The sequence below is a fragment of the Vipera berus genome (assembly GCF_964194415.1).
Source record: "Vipera berus genome assembly, chromosome: 9".
Lineage (NCBI taxonomy): Eukaryota > Metazoa > Chordata > Lepidosauria > Squamata > Viperidae > Vipera > Vipera berus.
Window position 1 is genome coordinate 9,373,794 of NC_138212.1, and position 21,442 is coordinate 9,395,235.

Genomic DNA, 21,442 nt, shown 5'->3' on the forward strand with positions numbered 1-21,442 from the left:
TTAAGGCAGAAAAGGACATTTCACCAATGCAAAGGATCGTTTTCAGCTTCTGATAGCAAGTCATGACCAATCTTGCTGCCTCAATAATCTGTGTCTCCTTTCTCCCCAACTGCACAAGAACAAAAGTCATTCTCATCTCAAAGTCATTATTTGGTTATTGCTATTTTTTTAAAAAAAAACTATCCAAAGACCTCAACAATTTTTAATTAGCTTTTCTGAAGAACTGTAATTTAAAACAGGCACACCAGTGTCACAACAATATAGGAACATTTGCTTAAATAAAACACCCAAAGGGGGGAAAAAGACCGGATTGTATCTCTTTGGTGGTGCCGTAATAGAGCTTTAAGAAAATATTCTCAGAAGGAGGGAAATTAATTCCTTTTCACCTTGTGCAGAACCGTGCAAGTTCCATTACTTCTCTGAAAATTAAACTGCTCTAAAAGGGAACACCTCCCACCCCCAATTTAACATGCTGGAAAAACTAAACGTATTCCTACTGGATTCTCCCTGGATATGAAAACAGGAAGTGAAAAGCTCCCTGGTTTTGTACAGCGCAAGGGTGAGATTGCTTTATATATTTATTAGCTACCCTTCAGCTGAAGTTCCCCAGGTGGTTTTGGTGGGGATACAATGTGAGGAGAAAAGGATGACAGAAACAGATGCAAAGCAACTGAAGTGCAATTGAACCGGCTTCTGCCTGTTGACTATCTGATGAAGTGGACCACAGTACAAAGAAGTTTATACTTTAGATTAAGGTGCCACAAATTCTTCTCTCTCTGTATTTTTTTGGATAATACACACAGTTATCTCCTGACATAATTTCTGGGCTATTGCCATTTCTGTGCATAATGTAAGCAAACTTACTTTGTATCTTCTAGTAAGAACACAGTTGACTCATTCAAAAAAAAAAAAGAAAAAAAAAAAGAAAAAAAAGAACCAGGCTTTAAGAGGTGATTGTACAATGATTTTCTTTACTTCAAAAAATGCCGCATGTCACTTCATCTTTCTCTGAGGAGTGCTCTGCTTTATGCACAGCTTGTTGTTGTTGTTGTTTTTAAATCCAGGAAGCTTACTATGTCACAGTAACTGAGCATCAGCAATAGAAAAACACTGTGTACCTTTGCAATGTTCTCTGAGCAGACTCTTAGGAAGAAAAAAACCCACACGAACAGCATAAACTTTTCAAAAACAGTATTTATTTAAAGGGAAACTGGCCATTTACAACATAAAAGGTCATTAAATCAATAAAAAAGCATAGTGATTTCCCAACAATTACTTTCTTTGCTGTAGTTACTAGCTGGCACTGTGGCAAACCTCTATTGCGCTTATATAAATTAGTAGGCAATTCAAATGGTAGTATGTTGAAGAAGGCCAACAGCCCAGTTACATGTCCTGTTTTGTTTCATTAATTCTAACGAATAGTATAAGCTCAAGGACAAAACTTGTGGGAGGACATTAATAGCAGTCTATCCACACAGGCTGCTCCACATAATCTGTGTGGTCCATAGAACAGGCTCTGGCAGCTATGTATCACCTCCACCATCCTCATAACACGTGGACCCACAAGCCTGGCAGGAGATGGTATTTGGCGAGGGCACTGCTGCTGTCTTGCAGTTGATCGCAATTAACCTCTAGCTAGGACTAGTGACCCAACGCTTTCCCCTTCAACTATCACAGGACACACACATCTCGTTCTTGGAGGACTGACAGGTTGTTGAGAAGATACACATGATAAATGGTGGAGAATGGGGATCATACCACTTCAGGGTAAACTCCCTTAAAAAAACCCAAAAGATAAAAAATGCCTTCTCTGCCTGCATAATCAGGGAGAAAGGTACTTGTCTACCTCTTTGAGGGCTTGTCTAGAAATGCAAGAGGGGAGTTCTCACCTTTTTACTTGGCAACATTCAAACAGGTTCAAAGCTTTCTGAAGCAACCCAGAAGGTTGGCACATTTCCCACATCTGCAAGACACGTGATTTTTATTCTAATGGGAAACTGATCCTGAGAGGTCACAAGTTCACCCCAAACCTTCCAGAATCCCAACTGCACGGTTGTGTGCTGGACAATTACAAGACGTGGATCCAAATTAGACAAAGATGCTTCACATCTGGCCTACGTATCCTTGTTATATAGCTTGAACCAGTTAGTTCTTCCTTCCATAAGAGCTGCATGGGTTCAAGAAAAAATACGTGTATTTTCCTAATCTTGTTCAGCTACAGGGCAAGATCAGGAAAGTCTAAAGCCCGCTTTGGATACCAATAACATGCATTTGTGTGGAAAACAAACGCAATTATACAGGATGTGCCTTTAAGTGAGGATGAGTAAGTCTTTCATATATTTGCCCTCATTTGTCCACCGCTACAGTGTATTCACTTAATACTGATCAGACTAGCCTTGCCAGCCTGGTGATTTCCATTAAATATTGAGACCACTGAGTTAGCTGATCAAGAGTTGAAGTCCAACACATTTAGAAAACACCAGGCTGGCAAAGAACGTCTTGGACAAGGGAGCTTAAGCAAATTGTTCTTAACATCCCAAAGCCCCATCTCTTCCTAATTTCTGTGCCTGTTCTTTACCTCTGAAACAGTAGTCATAAAATAATCAAGGCTATCTGCTGACATTACTCACTTGTCTGAAGACAGCGGTCGGTCAAGCCAGTTTCAACAGCAAGCTCTTGACTTTTAAGGTAGGGATTTGGCAAATTGGCTTTCAGGCCCTCTTAGCACCTGGGCACCCTAATTCTGCTGTCTTGCCACAACTAACTTTGACTTCATGGCTGGGAATATGGCTGCTCCTAGAAGGGACTGTCCTTGTCCCTCAGGTTTCTGGATTCTATAGTCACTTAGGAAAATGGGAGGAGATCAACTGAACGGGCTAACTCACCACTGGTTTTCCCAGGTCTGGACGATGAAGTCATCATTCTGGCGTTGCCATTATCTCAAATGAAAAGGAAGCTGTTTCCACCACAGCATCGCATCCCCAAGGGGATCCTTCTGGCTATCCCATTTGATACTTCTGAAATGTCAGGACATTTCACAGCATAAGCAAGACATTATCATTATTGTTGCCATTAAAGAAAGAAGCCTGATCCAAGATCTTAATCCAACTGTTTGCAGAAAGTAAATTTTAAATAAAAATGTGATGATGTTCAAATAGCAAGAGATTTAGTTCTACTTATTTTTCAGAATGCTTAGGAAAGTTAATTGGATACACTCATAGTTTAGTTGTTATGTGGAAAAACTGCAAAGTATTTTTAACATTTTTGTTTCAAAAACTAGAACCCAACCTTCCAATGAATTCTCAGTAGGAAATCAGGATTAATAACATTATATCACAATATTACAACAAAATGTTATATTTGGTGAGTTTATTTTACTACCTCAGAAAATGACAGTATTTTCTATTTCAATAAATTTGCTAAGTACCCAAGAAAGCCTGAATGGCCTGGAAAGGTTCATGGTTTTTAGGAAGTCCATAACTTCAAACCAAATTTATACTCCACTCAAGTTTTAAATGCTTTACTTGGAAAAGATAAATAGGCAATGCAGGAACAGAAGCCAAATGCCCCTAATAAAAGCATCTGACTTTCTTAAATAACATTTTCTACCTTTAACAAAATATACTTTTGTTGAATTTGCTTTATGACAAATCTGTAGAATTCTCCATGTACTAACCTCTACTTGATTACATAGCACCAGATTTAGAAGGCATTAACCAAGAAATTGCAACAATGAGTTCTATTGATCAAATATAGCTCATTAGAAAATACACGATGCTGTGCATATTGTTTTTAAAAATAACTGAACAAGATCAATGAGCTCTATGGTCTAAATACACCCAGCTTACTTTGCAAGTCATAAAGCAATAGCAGGACACTAAAACACCGTAGTGTGGACACTGCAGGTTTTCTTGAAGCTTTACCTGGCAGAAGCTCTAATCCAACGCTTAGCATTGTCCAAGGCTGGGAAAAGTAGGGAACCCAGGAGAAGGAGGAGGAGACTGAGGAAGTTCAGGAGAAGATGAAGTTAACAGAAGCCAGTTGATTGGAAAAAGCGCCACTTCTTCTAAACAATGGCTTCTGTTAACTTAATTTAGGTTGGTCATGCAGACTGAACCTGGCTCTTATCAATTTTATCTAAGATGAAAGAAGTTCCACCAAGGGTGAATGGAGGTTTCCCCCAGCTGCATAAGACATACCGTTGATGGAGGGATGGTTCCTACCCCCTTTTGCACCTTCCAACAATGATGAGCACCAGCTTGGGAAAAGCTGTCATAAAACCTAGCTTGCATGGAAAGGCTCTAGGGTAGGGGTGGGAAGCTATGGTCCCCTTATGACCTGTGGACTTCAACTCCCAGAATTCCTGAGTCAGGAAAAAGATCCAAAATGTACTAAAGTTATCCATTCTCTTGACTGAATGGGACGCAAACAGGACAACTCCTCATGGAATAACTCGGCCATTGTGCCGCAAGACAATCCACGTGGAATAATTCAATGCGATAATTATCCGCTACTGTTTCTTTTGACATTTTCATTGACAAAAATGGAAATAAAGTAGAAAAAAACACTGGCGGATAATATTTATCACATTGAGTTATCCCATATGGATTGTCCTGTGGCAAGATGGCCACGTCGAGTTGCCCTAGACCCCCTCTCTTGACAAGAGTATTTGCAATTCTGGCTCTATCACAAAGACATATGCATTTTAAAATGTGAGTTATTCTGGCATGCTTTTATTTTTCTTTTAAGTAGGCAGATAATAGGATAAAGTCATTGCTGCCATTCAGTGAGATGCCAAATTTTTGTCTGAAACAAGCATAGAGCTTATCAAGCAGAATTTCAATAGTGTCCTATCACAATGGTGAATTTTCTTTAAATATAAATTTAATGCATTACTTGAAACATTAGAGATTTGATATATACCTTCACCAAAAGAAAACACACACACACACAAAACCACATACCGTAATTTCTCTTCTTACCTGCAAGTGCTGCTCTACTTGTCCAAGTCTGAAAGGCATTTACTGAGCTTTTTTCACAGCATGCAAATTTGATAGAAGTTAATTCTTCCATTAAAAATAAACTTTTATTATACAAATAACCATTACAATAGGGAGCAGAATTTTATGTGCCAAGATTCATGCTTGCTTTTTTCTTGAGTGGTATATTGGGACTGTGCTTCAAAATTGCAAATATTTATATGAATATTATTTAATAATTCTTTTCCCCTTCCTTACACATTAAAAAAACTAAAAGTTAATTAAAACAAAAGCAGCTTTACAATGTAAAAATTTATAATACAAAGGAAGCTCACCAAATTGGAGTCAGTTTGGTGTAGCAGTTAAGCCATAAGGCTAAAAACCAGGATATTGCGAGTTCTAGTCCTGCCTTGAGCATGAAGCCAATTAGATGACTTGAGCCAGTTATTTCATCAGCCCTAGGAAGAAGGCAATGGCAAACCACTTTTGAAAAACTTTGCAAAGACTTAGATACAACTGAATGGAAAAAAATCTTTTTATATTTAAGCAAAAATTTTGAACATATTCACCCTAAAATATTAGACGTATTATTCAATTACTGTAATTGGAGGAAAAAATGCATACAATTGATGGTGTAGAGCAGGGGTAGGCAACCTCAGCTCTTTTATGACTCATGGACTTCAACTCCCAGAATTCCTGAGAGCTATTATTTTCAATCTTCCTTTCCGGACATAATTGTGGTGGTACTGGGATTACCCCCTTCATGGATTACTGCCTTGTCGTGGCGAAGGGGCTTGCGTAATTCAATGAAGCTATGAGCTATGCCGTGCAGGGCCACCCAAGACGGAAAGGTCATAGCAGAGAGTTCTGACAAAATGTGATCCACTGGAGAAGGAAATGGCAAACCACTCCAGTATCTTTGCCATGAAAACCCTATGGACAGTACTAAAAGTTAAACGATATGACGCTGGAAGATGAGCCCCTCAGGTCGGAAGGCGTCCAATATGTTACTGGGGAAGATCAGAGGACTAGTACTAGTAGCGCCAGAAAGAATGAAGCGACTGGGCCAAAGCCGAAAGGACGCTCAGCTGTGGATATGTCTGGTGGTGAAAGGAAAGTCCGATGCTGTAAAGATTTTTTCTCCATAGGAACCTGGAATGTAAGATCCATGAATCAAGGAAAGCTGGACGTGGTCAAACAAGAGATGACAAGACTAAACATCGACATCTTAGGTATCAGCGAACTAAAATGGACAGGAATGGGTGAATTTAATTCAGATGACCATCAGGTATACTACTGCGGGCAAGAATCCCTCAGAAGAAATGGAGTAGCCTTCATAGTCAATAAAAAAATAGGAAAAGCAGTACTGGGATACAATCCTCAAAATGACAGAATGATCTCAGTTCGAATCCAAGGCAAACCATTCAATATCACAGTAGTCCAAGTCTATGCCCCAACCACCAGTGCTGAAGAGGATGAAATTGACCGGTTCTATGAAGCCCTACAGCACCTTATAGAACTAACACCCAAAAATGATGTCCTTATCATCATGGGGGATTGGAATGCTAAAGTAGGAAGCCAAAAGATAACGGGAATAACAGGCAAGTTTGGCCTTGGAGTACAAAATGAAGCAGGGCACAGGCTGATAGAATTTTGTCAAGAGAATACGATGGTCATAGCAAACACTCTTTTCCAACAACCCAAGAGACGGCTTTACACATGGACATCACCAGACGGTCAACACAGAAATCAGATTGACTATATGCTCTGCAGCCAAAGATGGAGAAGCTCTATACAGTCAGTAAAAACAAGACCAGGAGCTGACTGTGGCTCAGACCATGAGCTTCTTGTTGCAAAGTTTAGGCTTAAATTAAAGAAAGTAGGGAAAAGCGCTAGGCCAGTCAGGTATGAATTAAATCATATCCCTGTTGAATATACAGTAGAGGTGACAAATAGATTTAAGGAATTAGATCTGATAGACAGAGTGCCTGAAGAACTATGGACAGAGGTTCGCAACATTGTACAACAGGTAGCAACCAAAACCATCCCAAAGAAAAAGAAATGCAAGAAAGCAAAATGGCTGTCTGAGGAAGCTTTGCAAATAGCTGAGGAAAGGAGGGAAGCGAAAGGCAAGGGAGAAAAAGAAAGATACGCCCAATTAAATGCAGAATTCCAAAGAATAGCTAGAAGAGATAAGAATGCCTTCTTAAATGAACAATGCAAAGAAATAGAAGAAAACAATAGAATAGGGAGGACCAGAGATCTTTTCAAGAAAATTGGAGAGATGAAAGGAACGTTTCATGCAAAAATGGGCATGATAAAGGACCAAAATGGCAGGGACCTAACAGAGGCAGAAGAGATTAAGAAGAGGTGGCAAAATTACACAGAAGAACTATACAAGAATGAGCTTAACGTCCCTGATAATCACAATGAGGTGGTCACTGACCTCGAGCCAGACATCCTAGAATGTGAAGTGAAGTGGGCCTTAGAAAAGCTGAGCAACAACAAAGCTAGTGGAGGTGACAGTATTCCAGCTGAGCTATTCAAAATCTTAAAAGACGATGCAGTAAAAGTGCTACACTCAATTTGCCAGCAAATTTGGAAAACTCAACAGTGGCCACAGGATTGGAAAAGATCAGTTTACATTCCAATTCCAAAGAAAGGCAGTGCCAAAGAATGTTCAAACTATCGCACCATTGCACTCATTTCTCATGCTAGTAAAGTTATGCTTAAAATTCTACAAGCTAGACTCCAGCAGTATGTGGATCGAGAACTACCAGAAGTACAGGCAGGATTTCGAAGAGGCAGAGGAACTAGAGATCAAATTGCTAACATACGCTGGATCATGGAGAAAGCTAGAGAGTTCCAGAAAAACATCTACTTCTGCTTCATTGACTATGCTAAAGCCTTTGATTGTGTGGATCATAACAAACTCTGGCAAGTCCTTAAAGAGATGGGCATACCAGACCATCTTATTTATCTCTTGAGAAATCTATATGCGGGCCAAGAAGCAACAGTGAGAACTGGACACGGAACCACTGATTGGTTCAAAATTGGGAAAGGAGTCCGGCAAGGCTGTATACTGTCGCCTTGCCTATTTAACTTATATGCAGAGCACATCATGAGAAAGGCAGGGCTAGATGAATCAAAAGTTGGAATTAAGATTGCCGGAAGAAACATCAACAACCTAAGATATGCAGATGATACCACTCTAATGGCAGAAAGTGAAGAAGAACTAAAGAGCCTCTTGTTGCAGGTGAAGAAGGAGAGTGCAAAACTTGGGTTGAAACTAAACATTAAGAAAACCAAGATCATGGCATTCGGCCCTCTCAACTCCTGGCAAATAGATGGGGAAGAAATGGAGGTAGTGACAGATTTTATTTTCCTGGGCTCCAAGATCACTGCAGATGGGGACTGTAGCCAAGAAATTAAAAGACGCTTGCTCCTGGGGAGGAAAGCCATGGCAAATCTAGACAGCACACTAAAAAGCAGAGACATCACCCTGCCAACAAAAGTGCGTATAGTCAAGGCTATGGTCTTCCCAGTTGCAATGTATGGCAGTGAAAGTTGGACCATAAAAAAGGTTGAGCGCCAAAGAATTGAGGCCTTTGAACTATGGTGCTGGAGAAGACTCCTGCGAGTCCCTTGGACTGCAAGGCGATCAAACCGGTCAGTCCTAGAGGAGATCAACCCTGACTGCTCTTTAGAAGGCCAGATCCTGAAGCTAAAACTCAAATACTTTGGCCACCTAATGAGAAGGAAGGACTCACTGGAGAAGAGCCTAATGCTGGGAAAGATTGAGGGCAATAGAAGAAGGGGACGACAGAGAATGAGATGGTTGGATGGAGTCACTGAAGCAGTAGGTGTGAGCCTAGATGGACTCCAGAAGATGGTAGAGGACAGGAAGGCCTGGAGGAACATTGTCCATAGGGTCGCGATGGGTCGGACACGACTTCGCAACTAACAACAACAACAACAACAACAACAACTGGGATTACTCTTCACCAGTGGCTTCTGTGCATTAGACGTCAATTCAGAAGTTGGTGTAGTGGTCAAAAATATGGTAGCTAAGTCTGTGTTCTTCCAAAACTACTTGATACCCTTTAAAAAGATGTGTCGCAACCAACTCAGCAAGGTTCAAAAAGAGTTTCATCTGTCATGTTCTTCATATATAAAATTCCATTTAAAAAACCCAAAAGGGTTTATACCAGATTCTGCCTTTACCTCCCAGCATCCCAATCACTACAGCCAATGGTAAGCGGTGGTGAGAGTTGTAGCTCACTAGTAGGTTCTCTGTGGATTGCTTTTCCTACTTATTTAAGAACTCTACTTCTTTCCCATGGAAGCAACTTCTATCACAAAACCTACCAACCTTCTACTGTCTATTTATAATATGCAGCACAGATGCTTGAACCTTAATTATAATTCAAGAACAGCCAGCTGGATCTGATGAACAATCCATTTAATCCAGCTTTCCATTTCCAACAAAAGCCACCCACTATTAATTTTGAATAAGCATCTAAGAGATTGTGTTGTTAATTACACTTTCCAGCTGCCTGATATTCTTAAGAAAAAAAACGCTGCTCCATAGACGTGTTCTCTGAAAATCCCTATTTCCCTACCCCTCCTAATAATTCAGAACATGGGGTTTTCCTTTTTCATAGCCAAAACACAAGAGCTGGAGTTTTCAAGAAGGTATCTGCTACAATCTCATAGACTGAAGCTACCAGGATTCAATATGGAGCTATATGCCTTTTTCATTGCTCTTGCAATGGTTTTATCAGTGGAGGCTTCTTTAGTTTTTAATGCATTGTTTAAGGTGGAAAATATAGGCTGCTTTAATTGTTTTTGTTCTTTGTAAATGTTTGCTCCTCCTAATTCTTACTTTCTCATTTTTCTTGCCTGTTTTTTCCATTTCTGGTCTTGTTTTATTCTTGGTTTTTGGGGTGCATTTCAAATAACCAAGTGCTGAACACTGTACTTTATTTATAAAATATGACTGTTCCAGAAATATATTTTATTCTATATAGATACATCATTCATAAATGTTAATCATATATGATTTGCCTAGATTTGAAAATCAGCAACATTAATTGCCTTAGCTGAAAAGGGTTTTGATTTTTCTCACAGAAAGCTGTCCTTTGAGATCTTCAACCTGCTTACGTAAATTGCTGAAAGCAGTGAAATTATTGACATTCAGCTGGAAAATGCCAATCCTAATCAACTCATGGGGACTAGAACTAGAAAAAGGTGCAATGTGAGAATGTATTCTAGAGGAAATGACAGGATTTTACTTACTTATTTACTTTTCCTTAAACAAAATAGAATCCCACTGAATATAACATATGAAACAAATTCTAACGAGTCTGACCTTGTGGTCTACTAAGTTTAGCATTATTTATTTAATGTCTGGTGATGGTATTCTAGTATCTCAGCAGCAAGCCGTTTCCCAGTCCAACTAAAACCCTTTACATACACTTACCAAGGAGAGAAAATGAGACATAATGCCACTGAGCAAGTCCTATTGAATTTGAACAATAGAAATCAATTTAATATAGATTTTTGAGAAACAAAATAATTTCATTTGTTCTAGAAATGTTTTAGCGTGTTTTTTTGGTAGCAGAATAAAGCATGAGTTCCTTATAGTGTTGGGGGGATCAGCATCTTCTTCCCCATTTATCAAATCTCTCCTAGTTAGTTGCATAATGTAATTTTATAATAACTTTTTTTTTTACCTTTTAATATGAGATGCTCCATTGATTTGCTGATCTCTTCCTCTCAAGAGAGACAGCAACTGGATACCAGCTAGGGTGAGTTCTTCAAGAGCTGAATTGACACTATAAATAAATCTCAATGGGTAGATCTAAGTATAACTAAAAAGTGACTTGTACGTGACCATGTAAAATTGAATCTTAATGTATGTTTAATAAGGCAGTTAAACATTTGAAATTGAGAATTTGCTGACAGATTAACACACAAGTGACTAATCAACAGAAATCAGTGTGCTGATAAAAAGATGTAATTTGTCTCTGGATACTAGAAATGCAAAAGCAAACACTTCCAAGCAAACGTATCTTGTAAAATTAACAATGTTTGTATCTCACAGTGAACAGCACAATTAACCACATCTTGGTATCACTATTAATACTATGATGTGTCACTTTGTAGAGATGCAATCTTTTCTTGTTCTCCTAATTATTGCTGGACTACAGAAGCTTGATTAAATATTAAGACTAAACTTGCTTTACTCGGGCTTCCATGAACTATCCAAGTTGACCCATTGTAACGAAGCTTTTTTTTTTTTAAAAAAAAAACACCATCAGGTTCCAAAAATGCATTCTAGAAACTCCAGTAGATATGAACCTAGTATGTTTTGGAATTTCTGTACACATATTAAAAACCTTAATCCTAATTCTGGATAATTACCAAGGGGGATAAGGTGCAACTGCTTTCAAGAAGGCGAAGTCAGTATATATTAAAATCTTTGAAAACCCCAGAAACTTGCATTGGATAAGAATTTAAATTAGCATTGATGATACATTCGGAATTTCCAAGTACTATATGCAAAGTATTTAAATCAGCGGGAAACCATTTGCCATGGTAATATTTCCAGTAGGAAAAGAACACAAAGCTAAATGAACATGGAAATTTTAATGGCCTGTTTAGAAAAAATTTTCCCGTCTTTATTAAGTAAGCTGAAAACAAAAGGTCAGATGAAAGGTGTTCATACAAGTTATATTTTTCAGTTTATTTGGGAGAATTTAATTAAAGAGGTCACAGTGTTTAAGGTGGAAAAGCCACCTGTACTTGGTCTTTCTGTTGGCTTCTCTCTGATTTCTGAAGTAACCAGAAATTGTAGTTGATAATTAATCCATTCAGTCCATTTGCAAAGAGGTTTTTTTAAAAAAATAATTGCCTGAAAATAAAAATAAAAATAGCAGAGAAAAATCAAGTGATTACCCACCACCACGATAAAACAAAGTAATTTATTCCAAATTATTTTAAAAGGAAGCTGTACCATTGATTCATTCCGAAATGTGTTTATCTCCAGGACTAGGAATATGCAGTCCTCTATATCAGGAGTCTTCAAACCTGGCAACTTTAAGACTTGTGGACTTCAACTCCCAGAATTGGGAGTTGAAGTCCATAAGTCTTAAAGTTGCCAGGTTTGAAGACCCCTGGCTCTATATGTTGCTGAAAAACTCCTAACATTTCTCACTGGTGGCTAATTCAGAATGCAATTTATCAACACTTGGAGAGTCTTTCTTCCACCCAGATTTATCAACTATTGCAACACCAATTTACTATGCTTATGGTAAGCATTCATTTTAGTTTGGGAAGAAGAGGCACTTGAGTGTCTAGAAGTCAGACCAGCGATCCTCCAGATATTTTATTTTATTTTCAAACAGAACACTTGTGTAATAATACAAGTGTTTTTGAAATGCTTCAGCACAAACTTGTTCACTGGTCCCATCCCGAGAAGATAATTCAGGAATGTATCTGCTGAAATAGCCAGAGGTAAAAAATATGCTAGAAATGCCAATGCTTGAACCATTTTGCTCAACGGAATTGTGTATCATATTACAAAAATACGGTTTGCTTATTTGTGACACGGGACACTTGATGAAAACAGCCATGTGATTTGTAAATCATGATTTATGTCCCTGAGGTAATATATTAGCCCCATTGATTATGGTTCATTCAATAAACTATATTTAGTAAAATCCTAACTTAGTGCAATGTGAGAATGCAGCCCATCATTCATTAGAATAAAAAGATACATAGACATATTCAAAATCCACTAGACAAATATAAAGCAGCCCAGCCCAACTCAAAGGGTTGTTGTTGAGGGGCAAATAGGAGAAGAGTGTTATAAATAAAAAATATTACTGGCTTAAAAACTTTTACTATCATTCTTGATATAATATCAGTGTTGCAATCATCACGCATGTTTTCCTATGGTTTGTTGGAAAAAAACACAAAGCCAAGGTCACTTTTGAATAGTGTAAGTCGGCTTATAATTGCTTTAAGTCTCTTTAACTACCAAACTGGAAGTAGTGGTGTTTGTGACCAAGTTACATTCAAAACATGACAAAATAAAGGGGGAGGAGGGGCAGCGGTGTTATACAACTGTGGCAAGAAAGGTTGTCAAATGGAGGCAAAACTCATTTAACTGTCTTGCTTAGCAACGGTAAAACATTGGGGTCATCTGTGGTCGTAAGTCAAGGACAATCAGTCATTGGATTTTGTGTCATTTGAACAATGGGACTATTACAAAATAATCTCACCAGGAACAGAGGTTAATGTGACAACAGCTCTTTTCCTACTCATGCCTCCAATATTTCAAATATTGGGGGAAAGGGTAAACATTTGTCAGTACAGTACACTTCGGCCTTAGTTGCGTTTTACAAAAACTCTTTTTACATGAAGTCGAGAGCCCTGAAGAATCTTCCTCTTATGCCCTTAGGCACTTACTCAAATCTACGCATCTGTTACCATTGACAGGATCATATTCAAACTCACCTTTCTCCCGTGCAATTAGCCAGGCATCTACAAAAAAGAAAAAGACCCTTTTCCCCACAAATGATTTAAGGTCCCTGAAGGAGAGGAAAGTAGCAATACCATCAACCCCCCCCCCCCAGGAGGGCGGAGGGAGGGCAGGCTCTTAATTTTGAAATAAAAATGAGAAAGAAAATTCTCTTACCGATAACTCCAATGGTTACTGTCCCTGCGAACCCCACCTAGCAAGTCGACATCGTGACATGTCAAGTCAGGGCAGCCTCAACCACGCTTCCCTGATAGTCAGGTAATAAAAGGAAGGAGTTAAAACAGAAGTTACACTGGCAGATTTCTGGATAACATTAGAAAATGTAGATAGAGCAATATATTCCGAATGGTCATTCAGAGCTTCTGGTAACCTCCTTTTTAGAGTCTTAAATAGTTTTTCCATTCCAACGCTATGCCTCTTGGGACAAAAATCACATGCCTCTTGATGAGCCAATCTGTATTTAGTAAGACTTATCAAATTTGCTATATAAAAGAGCTCAATGTGTTTGCCCTAAGTTAAGAGAAGCTCCCATTTTGAGAGAAATGGGAATCACAGCCTGTAATTCTGGTCTTTGAGGCATTAAGAATCCAATTCAGAGACAAACCTTAGTTTTGTCTATGTTAATATTTTATGAAATACTTCTTGCACAAACGATCCAAATTTAAATTGAGAGATTATATGCAAGCTTTGAAAAATTCTGGCTCATTTGTTCACAATTACAAGAAACCAAATCATGCACAGTCAAGGCCAAAAAGCCATAATGAAGTTTCAAGATTTGTTTTGCGCAAAGACTCCAATTGTAAGATCTCCCTTGTATATGAAAATATTTTCATAATTTCCTCACTGCGCTCATTATAGCCTTACTTATAAGCATGTTTTTTAATGTTTAAAATGCAAATGAGTTCAAAGAAAGGCATACAGATGCAGAGGGTGAAAATATAAACAGGCTTTGATAAATGAGGCAGTCATTCACAGTGGATTGTTAAACTTATGTCCTTCCAATTCTTTTGGATTTTAACAGAAATTCTGAAGAAATATTTCCAAACAATCTATGTTACTAAAGGTGGTATCTTCACTTAGAAAAAACCCCCAAATCTACCAAAGAAACTATAAGCCTAGAACAATGATTAAACCTTTAAAAGTTTTTAGACATTTCATTTCATGAAGAATGGTTCTCAGCAAGTTGGTTAACTTTTGAGTTGGAATTCACTTAACAAGGCAGTATGGGAGCTAAACAATTAAGAATTTGTATAAATCTTTGGATAAAGGTTTTTGAAGTACCAAAACTCTGGCATCAGTTTTTTTTTCCAAAATCACCTTGGTGTCAATAATGACATTGAAGAAACTGCTATAAATGAGTGATCAAATATCCCATTTCATGATTCCTCCCCATCTTGAAGATAAAAAGGCATGAGATTCTTGTATAATAGTTTTCTTCCCTTGGATTACTTTGATGAAGAAAAGTCAAGACACAGATCAACAAAATATATTTTGGATTGCACTTGAATTTTTGATTAGTAGAAAAGGCTCTAAAATGTGCATTTCTTCAAGTCATAGTGCATTGTATATAATTGAAAAACTGAAAAGCCTTTAGCGCCTCTTAACTGAATATGGATATCACTGAAATATTTAGACAATATACTTCTGTCTTTAAAATATAAAATATAAAATGATATTTACTGGACAGGTGGAACTAGAGTTTGTGTTACCAATCAAGTTAGGCCAAGTATGTATGTTATGCTACTTGGAAGGGCTACCAGAGGTTAAAAATACAGTACAGAAAATTGCATTTGCTTTGAGGATTTTTACAACTTAGCATTTTGGTAAGAATAACCAACACATCACAAGATTTCTCATTACAGAACAATATGTGTGTATTAAAAATCCATTTTTTCCCTAAATTCTGACTCAGATGTTTTTGTATCAATAAAAAACTGCTGCTTATTTTTCTAGAAAGTCTTTATGATCCATAATAAAAATTAAAAAACTTCTAATGATTTTTTCATTGAGGCATATATTTAAACCTCAAAGTTTGTATCATTAATCAGCACACCATTCAACGGAGGTGGGGAAATGGGGGCTGACTGCTAAACAATTGATAAACCATTTTAAAAAACTTTAAAAGCCAGCCATGAAGCCAAATAAGCCTCAGAATATACATACTGTAACTTTATTCAGACAAAAATAAATACATCTATAATAGGACTAGCAGCCACAATATTTCATTTGATCATAATATTGGTCAGTTTCTATTAGAAAAACATGGTTTAGATTTAGGGTTTTGAAGTTTTTTGTAAAAAAAACCCAAAACCTCCCCACTCTAACTGGCTGACTTTCAAAAAAATATCTTTCAAAAACATTTTCTTCTCTCAACTCAATGAATTAATTACAAACCCAAGGAATTATCTTCTTGACCCTCAATAAAATGTAGGAAGAAAACCAATTTTTCCTAACAGAAAAAGCCTGAAAGAGGGTCAGACAAGGACTTCTTATCCAATTACTTGTTATTTTCTCTATGATCTAATCAAATGCAAATCCATAATTAAGGGGTTATTTAAGAAACTCCAGGTAGCCAATCTTTTAAATTTCAAATGTTTGATTTTTCCCCCCAAAAAAATCCCAAATGCACATCGCAGCAACTTAGAAAAGTGCAGACAACAGATGAAACAAGCATGAGATGAGAATCAACATATGTTAAAAACCAATACAAAATGGTTCACAGAAAAAAATGAATGGAATAGCCTAAGTAGAAAAAACTAGCAATATCCCAAATTAATGGAAATTTGCATTTGAAATCATTCAACAAGATGTAAAATCTAATGTTTTTTAAATAATATCTTTAGCATCAAAATTTTACATTTGTTTAAAAATTTACAACCAATCTCATATCTTTGTTTGAATCAGTCTCTTTAAGGTAAAACTGAACATGTTATTGTTGTTTTACAGTTGAGTTATCCAATTGTGCTGGAGTTTTTGGATATGATCCACACGAATAATGCAAGTTAGGTTAAATTTATGGGCTGTCTTCATACACATATATCTTTCGCAACTGACTGAAAAAGGGCTTAAATGCAAGTTTTCAGATGTATTTAAAGCTGTTAAGAAAGCAACCAATTCACTGTTAAATGCAACCAGATTACAGTACCAATTAATATATTTCAATTTGATTTTACTGGACCTAGCACTGACTCACATGCCACCAATGCCAGATGTTGGAAATTGCAAGAATTTTTCATGAATTTGATCACTCACATAGGCAGTTTTTTTTAATGTTTCTTGCAAGGATTACCAATAAAATAATCTTTTAGGACACAATGGAATTTGAAATAGGTAATGTTTTGAATAGGTTTTTGAGTTTTATTGAAATCTTACATGAACAAGAAATTGGAAATACAATCACATCAAGGAACAAATTGCCACGGATTTGACGTTTAGGCCAAACAAATTTGTAGGGCAGATTTTCAAAAAGGTGTGAAGTCATAACAATTTAAAAACACAGTTAACCTACTTCTAGGAATGCAAAACATACAATCATGTTATTTTCAATACAAGAAAACTTAATTTTTTTTAAATTCCTTAAAACTACGGAGACAAAGTACTAGCTTTACTTTATGTACAGCAGAAGCCTATGTAATCTATCCCAAATCCAAAAAAGGAAAAAGGGAAAAAGAAAGAAAAGAAACTGTCCAAAAACAGAAGGTTTGCAAAATCATGATTTAACAGTGTTGCCCATCCTTGCTGATAAAAACTGCTAAAATGAAGCCTAAAACGATAAAAAGCATCGTATCCCCAAACTATGTTTGGGAAATCTGCAAGCTCAGTAATGTCCAAGTGCATTTATGAGAAAAGGAGGAAAAAAAGACTTGAATATATACATAATAAGAGTGATTCTTCAGCCCAATACACATGGCAGCCAATCACTATTGAAGGATGAAGCAATAAGCCAATTTTTGGAAGGATGTAGAACTATAGCCAAATTCTTATCTTGTCAATATTCCCATGCCCTCCTTATTGATCTTACTTCCACTGCTGCCCATATGTATCCTGATAAAATTCCTGGTTGTCATTATTGTAACCATAGTTACCGGCATAGTCTCCACCTTGCTGAAGTGGCTGCTGAGCGATAGGTTGGGAGCCCCAGTTCTGCTGGTTGTTGGTCTGACGGCGCTTGGAATCAGGCTGGTTGTACCCATCCGCTTTTCTCTTGCCTCCCACGTTGCCCCCACGATTGCCCCTGGATCCACGAGCACCACGTCCTCTCTGCTGCTGAGCAGGGCCCCCTCTCCCACCCCTGGCTCCTCTTGGTGGTCCCATGGGTGCCCCCCTCTGGGAATAGCCAGTTCTACCTCTTGGTGGTGGTGCTCCCCGCCCCCTAGGTGGTGGAGGTGCGCCTCGCCCACCCCTTCCTCCTCCTCTTCCTCTTATAGCATAGCCATCATCATAGCCGTAGTAAGGATCTTCGTAGCCACCACGGTAGTCATGATAGTCATAGCCATAATAATCATCATAATAATCTTCATAGCCATAGTAATCTGGGGGATAGCCATAGCCGCCTCTCCCTCCACGACCTCGGCCTCTAATAGGAGGTGGCATACGAGGTGGAGGATAGTAATAATAGTCTTCGTACCTAGTGATGAGGGGAAAAAATAATAACATATTTATTGTGTGTTTTTCAACATCGGTCTCATGTCTTTTTCAATTTAAAGAATCCAGTTTAGAAAGAGAGTAAGCTTTCAGATTTAAAAGCAGATGCGGACAGAGGAAAGGGATCCCGGCCTACTGCTTTCTCCACTGAACGTCCCAGGAAGATCACACTAGATTTGCTAGGGGAGTTAATTGTTTTTAAACATACTGATGCGATGGCTGCGGCTGCAGCTGCCGCTCTAAGCCATCTGACAAAATTGGCCTCCATCCCCAGCCCATGTGAGGAGCAGTTAAGTGTGGGTATTTTTTTCTTGTTGGCATTGACACACACCAGTTATTACACCTTAGCTTGTACCATTCTGCAGCCTTGCTACAAGGTGGAGTAAATTTTAGTAGATGGGACTGAGCAAATTAATTCGTTCCATCTGTAGGAAAGGATAATAATCTGTGCCTTTACTGCTACATTTCAGCTTACTGAAGTTTAAACACTTACGCAGTGCTTCTAGAGGCTTGTCTGGCAGCTTGGCGTTCTTTTCTTTTCTTATCTGGAGGCTTGGCTAACACTATTTCAATGTCTTCCCCCTCTATTTCTTTTCCGTTCATTTCATTCATGGCCTGTTTTGAAAGGAAAAAATACACTTAAGTTGTATTTGGGAGCGTAGTGTCCCTTCAGCGTTTCCCCACCTTTCGGTTCCCAAGTCCAAATATTTTCCAACCTACACAATCCCAACTTTTACATACTGCATTTCTCGTTTGAGCTCTTTTGTTTCAGAATAAGATGGCAAACCTTTCCTGGGAGGAAAATGCAGTACGCGGGCCCTTGTAAAGAAACAATGCAACAGGAAAGAAAGTCTGCAATTCTCGCCTTGCCTTTTGGGAGCCTACAAGGCTGAGAGGAAAGAGAAACTTTGGGGCAAGCAGCACAGGAGGTGGAAGCCTTCTCCTTGAATTTGAAGTCGCAAGGCTCTAAATGTTATTTTGTAGCTATAACGTTTGCTTTATAAAAATTCTAAAACATATTGTGAGAAACAATAGTTTTTAAAAAAGCAAGACACGAGAAACCTATAATATATTCCGCATTCCATATAGGTGCTCAATATCTCTCCCTCACTGATTTTTCCCTCAAACAATCATAAACTCTAAACCTCCCTCTGAGCTTGGATAGATGATGGTGGATTTAAATCTGGAGCTCCCCAACAGTGTAACCACTGTAACACCTTTTAATGTGCAAAGAACATAAAATAGATTGTTTGTCCTTTCTTCCCAATTTAGCCCTACATGTCCCCCCAGCAGCTGTAGAAGGAGTGGCAAAACCTGGGGACAGAGTTAAAAAGAGGGATCAGCCTAGAATCCCTATGTAGCCATAAGTGAACGAAGTCCAACCTCCCTTGAATTCTGTTGACCCTTATCTAATCCCAAGTAGGTGTTAACTGTTAGTTTCCTGTGCCTAGACATGATTAGCAATAAATCAGTTTAACTGGACCTTCATGAACCTGATCTTTTCCTACTGACAGACACTCCCCCCAAGAATTAACAAACGTTAAATAAAAGGAAGGAATCGTGAATTCCAGAGTTATCTAAATCCATTAATATTCTTTTTCCCGTCAGTACAATAGAGAAGTGAGTTATTACTTTGATTATTGGAATAAAAATGGAAGATGAAGTTGCTAAAAGGACCTTCCTATGCAAGTGTGCCCATATTTTGTCAGAATAAATCTGAGTTCAATGGGGGATGTGGACAGAGGTTGCCCTCGGAGAAACTGCGTAAAAGAGTTGCATTAGCATTATGAGTCTTACTAGGCAAGTAAAGGAAGTCTTAGGCTGCTTCATAGGAAGATCTATGAACCATAACTATTTTTGCAATAAAGACAGCACAATAGTAGCATGTTTCTTGTTTAGAAAGGAGTTAACTCACAGGAATGACAGGAAATGGTAGCACAACTATGTACAAGAAGACACCTAATTATAGCTCACTCCATATGAGAAAAAAGGTCTGCTTTTAAGAAGATATTCCGTAAGTTCTGAGCCACACAATTTTGCCTAATAACAATGTTACCTACCTTAACTGCTGCTCCCCTATCTTCAAAATGAACAAAAGCATAATCTTTTAATTTCTTCACTCTTTCCAGCTTTCCAAACTCAGAAAATGATTTCTCCAATATCTCCTCTGTCACTGTAGTGGCCAAATTCCTCACAAATAGAACTTTCACCTGTTAAGAAAACTGGCATTTATTTAAAATATTTTTAAGCTGTCTGTAAGGCCAAATCCCCCCTGTGCTTATTATTAATTAAACTATAGAAACCACAGCAACTTTTGCAGTGCAATGATTCGTTTTGAGATTACTGTGTCATTCAATGTGAGGAGTGACAACTTTTTCTAGCTATAAGATACCAAAGAAAAATAGAGCCTTGGTGGAGCAGTGGGCTAATGCCTCCTTAAGTAACACCAGCTGCCTGCAATTAGTGCAGGTTCGAGTCCCACCAGGCTCAAGGTTGACTCAGCCTTCCATCCTTCCGAGGTAGGTAAAATGAGGACCCAGATTGTTGGGGGCAATAAGCTGACTTTGTAATAATGCCGCTTGGGGTGTGTGTGAAAGCCCTAATAAGCAGGCATATACATAGAATGAAGGCTACTGCTAAGCTTGTAAGCCGCCCTGAGTCTTCGGAGAAGGGCGGGATATAAATGGAATTAAAATAAAATAAAAAAACCTTGCTCCCTTTCTAACTTCTTCAGGTGGAAAGAAGACACAGGAGGCTTAAAAAAAACAACCCGTGGATAAGTGGTTTCCAGTCATGATGCTTTGGAAAACAATTCCCACATTCATTCAGGATCTGTTCAGTCATGCAAACCTGCCCAGAGAACAGAACAGTAAAGAAAGATTTGTAGCTACCTCAAACATAAGAGTTTTTTTCAACTCTTATTTTTACCTTCACTATGAATAGTGGCAACTAAAAGCATAGTTAAAAAAAAACAATGTTTGCGCTACAGAAATTTTTCAGTAAAGCTCTTCACTCCTCCCTCGAGATTCCACTTGGAAGATAACAATATTTCCATTTTCCTCAATTTAAAAAAAACCCATTTCTAAACAATAATAGGCATTGATTAGCAAATACTCTGCTTTCTAACTCAGCTATCAAACTAATGAAAAACAAAGAGTGCTGCTGGAATGGTGTGCTTCGGGATGTAATCCAGAAAAAAAAAGGATCTATGATGGATCCATGATGCTTACAGCCATCATCTCTGAAAACACCTAGAAATTACTTTTTACCA

The 21,442-nt window shown here is 38.1% G+C and overlaps 1 protein-coding gene across 3 annotated transcripts in view; it reads right to left on the bottom strand.

The window, feature by feature from the left end:
• Positions 1-245: 245 nt before the first annotated feature.
• Positions 246-21,442, bottom strand: part of HNRNPR (heterogeneous nuclear ribonucleoprotein R) — a gene marked incomplete at its 5' end in the record, with an annotated part of 35,972 nt that continues 14,775 nt past the window's right edge. For 2 of the 3 annotated variants that reach the window (XM_081334261.1, XM_081334260.1), the window contains 3 exons: positions 16,871-18,154; positions 18,665-18,786; positions 20,232-20,381. In XM_081334261.1, coding sequence (XP_081190387.1) covers positions 17,545-18,154; positions 18,665-18,786; positions 20,232-20,381 — 882 coding nt within the window. In that variant the 3' untranslated portion in view covers positions 16,871-17,544. Of the gene's footprint in view, positions 3,018-4,982; positions 5,067-5,314; positions 5,438-10,461; positions 11,896-13,683; positions 13,775-16,870; positions 18,155-18,664; positions 18,787-20,231; positions 20,382-21,442 lie in introns of those variants that run through there. The other variant, XM_081334262.1, reaches the window with a different exon arrangement.